Source organism: Egretta garzetta, unplaced genomic scaffold, assembly GCF_000687185.1.
Source record: "Egretta garzetta isolate BGI_Z169 unplaced genomic scaffold, ASM68718v1 scaffold368, whole genome shotgun sequence".
Classification (NCBI taxonomy): domain Eukaryota; kingdom Metazoa; phylum Chordata; class Aves; order Pelecaniformes; family Ardeidae; genus Egretta; species Egretta garzetta.
In genome coordinates, this window is record NW_009260684.1 from 2,289,513 (window position 1) to 2,299,407 (window position 9,895).

At 45.3% G+C, this 9,895-nt stretch overlaps 1 protein-coding gene across 1 annotated transcript in view; it reads left to right on the forward strand.

Moving 5' to 3' along the window:
• Positions 1-1,636: 1,636 nt before the first annotated feature.
• The window catches only part of HIVEP3 (HIVEP zinc finger 3), a 64,788-nt gene continuing 56,529 nt past the window's right edge, over positions 1,637-9,895 (forward strand). The window contains exon 1 of the mRNA XM_035901297.1: positions 1,637-6,931. Coding sequence (XP_035757190.1) covers positions 1,826-6,931 — 5,106 coding nt within the window. The 5' untranslated portion in view covers positions 1,637-1,825. The remainder of the gene's footprint in view (positions 6,932-9,895) is intronic.

Here is a 9,895-nt window from a genome sequence, read left to right on the forward strand (position 1 = left end):
ATCTTTAGACTCTGTTAAATTAAACTGCGTTACCTTACACTCCACGCATCTCTTCTCTCGTTGAATGTAGAGTGTCAGCAGGGTTGTAGGAATGAATAAGGAGTGGGTAATCCTTGGAGGACTTCATGTTGAACACAACCAACCTCTTCTACTGGCTCTTCACTGTTGCTCCTCAAGACAAAGTTGGGCCATTGCGCAATTGAAATCTCAGTCCCCTGTGCTTCGCTGTTTGGCCAGGTTTACACTTCAACCCCACCCACGCCTGCATGGGGCAGGATCAAAGCAGTTGGGCTTTGAGCAATTTCCCCTAATTAAACCAATGCAATTCTGTCATAGCAAGGCCCTGCACCCTAAGTCAGGGAATACCTTCGTAAAGAAGGAAGATAGTTCTTTTCTCATTGTAAATTACATGTATCAATTTACTTCACTTAAAAAGCACCGTCCCTATTTTCCTTAGGAATACCCCACCCATTTGCTATCCCATCTCCTGCTGCCTTATTTCAGTGGAATCAGAGTATTTCCTCCCCTCATTGATAGCTGGATTTGCTGACAAGCGTGGTAAGTTTAATAGAGCCTCCCATTCAAATTCATTGCAACAGGGGTTCCCCTTTATAGACAGCCAATTTCGACATCCTGCCTGTATGAAATATGTGCATGCTATGGAAGCTGGATTTGCACCATTGTTTGGTAGCAAAAGGCAGGAAATTAAAGAGGCAACATTTCAGTAAAAGAGTGCACGCGCTTTCTCTCCACCTGCTATTGTTGTAAACGACACTGAAGATTATTGCAAGCTTAAGAGCGGATTTTATGCAGCAAAGATTTGCTTTTTATTTGTCAGTGAATGCATGGGCTACATTAGGCAGTGCTTTGTATTTAGTCAGCTTTACTGTGTGGTCTGTGTGGAAGAGAAATATTAATTATAAAAATTGTAAAACCGTAAATGTTTGCAGAGGATTAGAAGGAATTCAGGTTTGAAACCATTTGAATACATTTTTCAAAACTGTCTGTGTTTCGAGTTACTGTCTTTGGTTACTGCTACAGAGCCAGGTTATGCGTGCATTAAAACGAGCATGAGTCCCTGAGGTTTGACTTAGCGCAATTTATGTTTAGATTACCATTAAAAGTAGTGTCTCACAAATGGTGCATATTCAATCAGTTATTCTGAATTTCTTTTGTGCAAAATATTTACTGTCATCCTCTATAAAAGTAGCAGCATTTAATTACTTTAATACAAACACTGAAGTAATTTTTTCTGTTTGTTTTCTTTTGGATGTAATTACAGAAATGTGGGAAATACTTTTCCAAGCCTTTTGAACTCAAAAGTGGAACAGAAGGAAGACACAGGGGGACATACACCGTTCAGTGTTATTTTCCTTGCGCAGGAAAAAAAGATCATTATGAGATGAGCACTAAAGTCTCAAGTTTTCAAAGGTTTGCATAACAAACAAGAGACACATTGTGGGTTGCATCTTGACTTTGAAGGCTTGCCACTGTCAACTGAAATAAAATGGCAAGGTTTAAAGCCTTAACCAAGTTCACAAGGAAAATATTTGGACTAAAAGTTTTGGAAAGTTTTCTCTCTTTGAAGTAGTTTGTCATGTGTTACCAATGTGAACTTTATTGACCTTGAAACATTTTTTTTTTTAAATCAAATAGCAACTAGTGACACTTTAGTAAAATCTTAAATCAACAACCATCTCCTGGTGGCTTCAGCTTCGTAGCAAATGCAGGAAAAACAGGGAATCTACAGCAGAGACCTTTATTATTCGTAAATGAAGCCTGCCAAAACCTTCCCGAAATAGCATTCAAAGACCCTTTTAAGGTCATGGATCCTGAACAAAGCCAGAAGAGCACAAAAAAGGCTGAGGAAAGTCCAAGAAAGAGGCTTCCCAAAGGAGAGGCTTTCCAAGCCAGTATTTCATCTGCAGCTACGTACCAGGGCAGCTCTGCTTCTTCGCAAGGAACCCCTCTCCGAGATATCATCTCGCAGCAGCACTTTTCTGGTTCTTTGCCGATTCCGAGAGAGGAGTCTCAGGAGAAGACTGGACATCAGAAGCAACCTAAGCCTGCCTCTTTTGAACATCCTCCCCACGTTTCGCAGCTTCAGCAGCACGCACTGTCACCAGCATTTATGTCTCCTGGGAAACCAGAGCATGTCCTTGAAGGTCCCACGTGGCAGCTAGTTGATCCAGTAAGACCAGGTCCCTCTGGCTCCTTTTCATCACCCGGGCTTCACTCTCACCATGGTCAGCTCTTACCTTCCCATTCGCCGATCATTCCTGGAGAGGACATGCCGTCCGTTCAAAAGGTCTATATCCCTCGCCCTTCGCAGGTTTCCTTAAAACAAGCTGAGGAAGTGCACAAGAAGGAAAAGAAACCTCAGAAGCCAGGCAAATACATTTGCCAGTACTGCAGCAGGCCCTGTGCAAAGCCAAGTGTGCTCCAAAAACATATCAGGTCACACACGGGTGAGAGGCCATACCCTTGCATTCCATGTGGCTTTTCTTTTAAGACTAAGAGCAATTTGTATAAACATAGGAAATCTCATGCTCATCGAATAAAAGCTGGGCTGGCCTCAGGGATTGGAGCGGAGATGTATCCATCGAGCCTGGAAATGGAAAGGATTGGCGGGGAGGAGTTTGAAGAGCCAACAGAAGGAGAAAGCACAGATTCAGAGGAGGAAACGGGTGCAATGTCAGGCCATTCAGTAGAGCTTTCACCCAGGCAGAAGCACACCCTGTTGTCCAGTAGTTTGCTGAGCGGAGGGAGCCAAGGCTCCAGCCACGACCGGTGTTCGTTGTCTCAGTCTCTTGAGGACAGCACCCAGTTTGTGGAGCCATCATCAGATCACGCCCTGAGCCATAAATCTGAGGATACCCATACGATAAAGCAGAAGCTTGCACTCCGCTTAAGCGAACGGAAGAAGGTCATAGATGAACAAGCTTTCCTGAGCCCTGGGAGCAAAGGAAGTACCGAGTCAGGCTACTTCTCGAGATCAGAAAGTGCAGAGCAGCAGATCAGCCCACCAAATACTAACGCAAAATCTTATGCAGAAATTATTTTTGGGAAATGTGGTAGAATTGGGCAAAGGACTGCAGCATTAGCTGCAAACACAACCCAGGGGTTTCCACACCTGTCTACCGAAGAGAAACCTAGCATGGTACCGTTATCTGTGCCTAGAACACAGGTTATTGAACACATCACTAAGCTAATTACAATTAATGAAGCTGTTGTAGATACCAGTGAAATAGATAGTGTTAAGCCTAGAAGAAGCTCTTTATCTAGACGTAGCAGCATTGAATCTCCAAAGTCTGGTGTATATAGAGAACCGTTTCAGTTTGATATCAAGTCTGGTTCCAGTAGCCAGCTGGATGCATCGAAAGTGTTGGCATCCCACGGTGAAAAAATTAAGCCCGAACAATCATTATTGTCACTTCAGCAATCCCACAGTGCCACAGAGACAGTGCCTCTCCTAAGAAGCCACTCAATGCCTTCTGCTGCATGCACTATAAGCTCCCCACATACCTTTAGAGGTAGCTATTCATTTGATGATCACATCATGGAGCCTGAAGTCTTAAGCCGCAGTCAAGCATTTTCTTCGCATCCTCGAATGCTAAAACGACAACCAGCTATTGAGCTACCTTTGGGAGTAGAATACGTCTCGGAGGAGGTTGGCTCTGCAAGCAAAGAAACTGTTTCCAAACCTCCCGAGGAGCCTGAAACCAAGGAAAGTGATCTTACCAAAAAGTCAAGGAAGGGTCCGAAAGTTAAAGGGTTCATGTATGAGTGTAACATATGTGGTGCTCGGTATAAGAAAAGGGACAATTATGAAGCCCATAAGAAATACTACTGCTCAGAACTGCAGCTCTCAAAACCTCGCTCTTCCACTTCCTATACCTCTTCTGAGACTGAGAAAAGTGTTGCGGATCCTGACACGTGGCCCCAGATGGTGCATTACAAGCTAGGGAGCAGTTTGGAGCTCACCCCACTCCGAAAAAGACGAAAGGAAAAGAGTCTCGGTGATGATGAGGAGCCTCCAGCTTTCGAGTTGTCTGACACTCCCTCCTCCAGTAGTGGGCCGGGGACTCAGTTTGCAAACCCAGCTTCATCTGATGTCGCTTTAAATCTAACCCGTGAGTCCATTAAGTCACCAGCAGATCCGGGTAAATCCACACCTTCTGATGCCAGTGCCAGCTTTCATTCCAGGAGTACCAAGCCGGCTTCAAGTGTGGAGGGCAAGGAGAGGAGAACAACCTCAAAGGAGATCTCTGTCATCCAGCATACGAGCTCCTTTGAGAAGTCTGACTCTATTGAGCAGGCGAGCAGCTTGGAAGGAGAAGAGAAACCCTTGTCACAGTACTCGTCTCAGCCAACATCTCAGCACAGCCGACCGCCTCACTCCCTGCAGCCCAAGCTGGTACGCCAGCCCAACATCCAGGTCCCAGAGATTCTGGTCACAGAAGAGCCTGACAGGCCAGAAACAGAGCCAGAACCTCCTCCGAAAGAGCCAGAAAAAACAGAGGAATTTCAGTGGCCACAGAGGAGCCAGACCCTTTCTCAGCTCCCTGCAGAGAAACTCCCACCAAAAAAGAAGAGGCTGCGGTTGGCAGAAATGGCTCAGTCCTCTGGAGAATCCAGTTTTGAATCAGTTTCTCTCACCCGAAGCCCAAGTCAGGAAAGCAGCATATCTCATGGCTCCAGCCACTCTGTGTCATTTGATCGTGAAGATCACAGCAAGTTGGAGTCAACCAGCCAGCCCTCTGAATCCCACCCGAAGCCTCCTGGCATTGGCTCACATATGTTGATGGTACCAAGCCACCATCATCATTCCAGGGAAATGCGGAGGTCTGCTTCTGAGCAGACGCCGAATGTGTCACATCCTTCCCAGATGTCAGAGACCCGCAGTAAATCATTTGACTATGGGAGCCTGTCATCCACTCCTGCCTCAACCCCCGGCCCCTCAGCCTCCTCGGCTCCACAGGAGAGAAGGAAATGCTTTCTGGTTAGGCAGGCGTCCCTCACCAGGCACCCGGAGCACGAGCCAGACTTGGCTCCAACAGGCCGGCCAGAGACAGAAGATCCAATTCCTTCTTCAAGTAAATCTCCTTCAACAAGTTTGCCCCATCAGCCAACATCTTCATCCCCTTTACCCCCTCACGGTACTTACCCAAGTGAAAAGAGTCAGCCAAAAGACAGCCCTCAGCCAGCATATACCCAGCCATACACAGAAGCTCTGCAAGTGTTCCATCATCCCGTCCCACAGCTAACGTTGCATGAAAAGCAGTTCATGTCCCCACAGGTTTCTATCTTCCCCTACCAGCATCTCCTGCCACAGCCAGGGCAGTCTGCAGAGCTCTTTGCCACACACACTATGTCCGACATCCTCTCTGCTCAGTTCACCATGCCTCAGATTCCTCCTTCCATATTTCAGACCCCACCACTGCCTCTCCCGCAAACGCTCATCCACCCAGGCCCACTTCATATTGCTCCTCCCTTAATGTCTCACCCTGCCGAGGTGCCATTCAGGCAGCATCCTTCATTCCTGCCGGTGCATTATCCTGGCTCCTCACCAATCCCTTCAGCCTTTTTTCTGCCTCTTCAGTCTCAGTTTGCTCTCCAGTTGCCAGGGGAAGCTGGTGGACATTTACCACAGATCAAATCCAGTTTATTCCCAGCAGCGGGAACGTCCAGTCTTTCCCCATGCACAGAATATGGCTCAGACAGTAGGTTGCATCCTTTGACCTGCACAACAAGTCCTTCAGTGTCCATATCCACATCTCAGCTTGTTGTTCCTACGCGGTCAGACCCAATGGTGTCACTTGTTGTCCCGGTTCGCATACAGACAAATATGCCGTCCTACGGGAGTGCGATGTACACAACGCTTTCCCAGATTCTGGTCACTCAGTCCCAGTGCAGTTCCTCTTCTATCATTCTCCCAAAATTTGATGATTGCCAACCCAAGGGTACCCTGGTCTGTAGTGCCGATGTTCATGGACTAGGCTTCGATCTGGCACAGATGATCACAGAGGATCAAAGAAGCATTTTCCAGAGCCCGTATTTGAGAGTGCCCTTACCCTTACCAGAACGAAAAGGCTATATGCCACTCACCTCCCCATCAGACAGCGTCCTCGGACTGGAAGGAGGCCCATCAACAGTCGGTGGAAGCAAAAGGATGCTCTCTCCAGCTGGTAGTTTGGAGCTGACAATGGAAACACAACAGCAGAAGAGAGTGAAAGAGGAAGAGGTGTCTGAAGCAGAAGAGAAGTTGGAAGTGGTGAAGCCACCCAGTGCAATAGAAGAAGGGAAAAAGCAGGATAAATCTCACTTTCTTGCAGAAAGCCAAGGTAGTGTCGAGGTTGAAACACCACCTAGTTTGTCCTTAGAGCAGTCAGAGCCAAAGGAAATCCCGAGTACTTTGCAGCAAGCTGTGTCCCATTCAGGTTCTCCAAGTTTTGAGGCACTGGAAGAGTACAAGCAGCCAGCTGGTAAGCAGTTCCTCAGCAAGGCACCTTTGCAACCTGTGAAGAAAGAAGACTCCAAAGAACTGGTGGAGCAGTCTCCACCAAACCCTCCAAGCCCTGCGCCTCTGTCAGAGGTCACTCATAGTGCAATGAAGTCGCGAGAAGGTACAGATACGAAGAAGGTACTTCAGTTCCCCAGCCTCCACACAACCACTAATGTCAGTTGGTGCTATTTAAACTACATAAAGCCAAATCATATCCAGCAAGCTGATCGACGGTCTTCAGTGTATGCCAGCTGGTGTATTAGCTTGTATAATCCTAACCTTCCGGGTATATCCACTAAAGCAGCCCTGTCCCTTCTGAGGTCCAAGCAGAAGGTGAGCAAGGAAACCTACACCATGGCTACTGCTCCACGTCCAGAGGCAGGCAGGCTTGTCCCGTCCAGCTCCAGGAAGCCAAAAATGACAGAGGTAATGCAATCCTATATATTTCTCCTCATCCATTTGGATACATGGGAAGAGGGGGACGAGGGACGGGGAATTGCTATTCTTAGTTTAATAGGAATTTATTCATCCCTCTCTCAGTTTGGTAAGCACTTGTTCTCAGTGAAACTTTTAGAATGAAGAAGGTAAATCCCACTGTAATCCTCACCCCACACCACCCCCCAAAAAAGGCAGGCAAGCCTGGTTCAAGGCAATGTGCCATATTTCTTTTCTCCAGTTTCTACTTGCCTTGTAATCAAAAGAGCATGTAGGAATCACCACCGCACCATGAACTGCCACTGCTCAAGCACAAAGGATTAGACTTGATTTGCATTTGTCCTGATATTTCAAGTAGCTTTACAACTTTTTTTTTTTTTTTTTTTTTTTTTTTAAATAAACGCTGTTATAATTCCCTACATTTTGCATGTTATAAATGAAAAAGGATTACCTTGGGGAAATGGGATTCTGTCTGGTTGTGCATCTACTGATCTTACGTTAATGAACATGGAGAGGCATGCTTAAAAGTATTTAAAAATATTAAAGGGAGATTTGCAAGTGTTATTTAGGCCCCCAAAGAAGTGTAAAGGCACGCAGTGACATTTATAAAAGTGCCTCAGTAGGTTAGACGTGGAGTCTTGTTAAAAAACCTGTGCCATTTAGTCCATTTAGTTAATGTCCTTAGCTGTCTACCTGCTTTTCCAAGTATCTAGGGATATTTTATACCGGACTTGAGAGTTAAGGGTAGCGAGGCAAATGGCTTCACACAAGCAGAGCTCACCAGAGGCATTGGCCATATGGTCAGAAGTCTTTAAGACGCTTCTGGTAACTGCCTAGTGTTTTATATCTCATTTTGAGGCCAGACTTTTCCCCTCTTGGTTAATGCTGAACCATACAGATCCCTTTAATCCAGATCATGCTCATGTAGATTAGCAAGCAGAATTGCTTTAAAGATTTTGCAATTTGATATTCATCTCAAGTCAACTTATATTGATGGATTATTCATTTTATTTTTGTATCATGAAATGCACTCTGAATATTAAATTTATCATAATCGCTGCTGCAGCTGCTGCTTATAAATATGTCTTAAAATACACAGTAGAGTCACTTTGATTCAATAAATCTTTATTTCTATTCAGCATTCCCATCATTCTTCTGCAGAAATCCGAAAGACAGAATTTCTAGGGACACAGAGGCAGATAATTACCTGTGCGGTGCAATAACCACACTAATAATGCTTGATATTTATGCACTCTTTCTCAAAGGATTTTATCTGAACGGTGTCGTACCATCCTTGGTTTCATTCTCTTAATAGAAGTGCCTGTGCTCCTCTGGGCTCTGCTCTTTGACATGGTGCTAAAATGCACACCCAAGTGTGTTTTCCAGAAATACCAGACCCTCATACCCCAAAGTTAATTGCTGAGCTCTAGACAGGAATGGTTCAGCCTTTAGGCATCAAAATACATACTTCACTGCATGCATTTGCTCAAAAGACTCCAAAACTTTTTAGGCAAAGCCATTTAAGCTGACTGGTGGTGAAAGTTAAGGTTTTTGTGGTACAATTTGCAAAAGTAAGAGTTTGTCCTGCCAAATTCACCTAGAAAATGGTGTAGCCTAAATCTGATATTAATACCTGTGGCTTAAAGGAGTGGGGTTTGCAGAAATTATGTTAATTTCGATGGAGATAAATTGACATGCCAAGGAGAGAAATAATTTTTGATTAGATGATCAGTGGGAGGGAAATCCTCAGTTTAGTTTTTAAAACGCATAAGACGGGCAGAGATTAGGAAGTAGCATTGCTGGTGACTCGGGAAGATGCGATTAACAGGAGCCGCGTAGCAGTAGCATCAATCAAGGTTGAAAGTTCAACCTTCAGTTAACTCTGCTCTAGCTATTTCCCTTAAATATTTTCTTCTTTATGTAACTACAAGTTGTCAGTCAACAGAAAATGTAAAACCGCTCTAATATTTTCTACAATTATGCATGAAGCAAGCTACCAGCAAGCAGTAGTACTGTATATACTGTCTACGTACTCGGCTTGGTTTTTAAATTAACAGTGGGATTTACTGAGCAGATCAATTCTGAAGTGACTGTAGCTCCAGCTTGCATGTAGGGATGGCTAATTACACTGTATCGTGCTTGCACACTCTGTAAATTAAACGAGACTGTAAAAGGGGATAGTAGTGACTGTATGATTTTGGCTCTCTCTGGTGCCTTTCATCTGTCTATGTTTTGTGCTTTCAAAAGTTGCAATAAATAAACCTCATGCTACATCTAGAAAGTCAATTGTTTTGTATTCCTCAGTAAATAAGGAACTGAACTGGGAAGGTTATCACTAGTGTTGTTACGAGCCCATAGCTCATATCAGGAGGTGAAGTCATAATGGCCAAGATTTAATTTTTGAAGATGCTCAGGGCATCTCCTGCCACTGATTTCCTCCCAGCACAGACATCTCTGTGCCCAGAGACACCAGCTCAAGACCATTTCTGCTGTTAAATTGTTAAAATGGTTCCTGGCCCAGTTCTGCCCTGGGCTGATAGCCCTCTCCCAAGCAATTCCTGGGCACATTTAGGGAGATAAGACAGGAGAGGGACCATTCCCAGGAGACATCTAGGAAGGGTGTGTGGGTCTGATGGTGTGGAAAGGGGCTATTCTGTGTTAGCTGGTACTGAGGGCAGAGAGCAGTCCCAGGAGGATTTCATGCTCTAAGCTGAGCTCCTGAAATCACTGGGCAAGTTTGAAATGTTTGACCTCGATTTTGCAAAGCTACTTCTTAGTGAGTCCATCCCTCCTCCTGCTGCCAATCTGATGATCGTACCAGCAGCACGCTGCTACAGAGACTGGGTTACAGCCCACTGAACTTTGCTTGGCTCCATTTGAGCTAGCCACTCCTGGCTTCCCGTATAACCATGGGAGACATAGCGGCACCTCTTGGGTGATTCATCTACCCCTGAA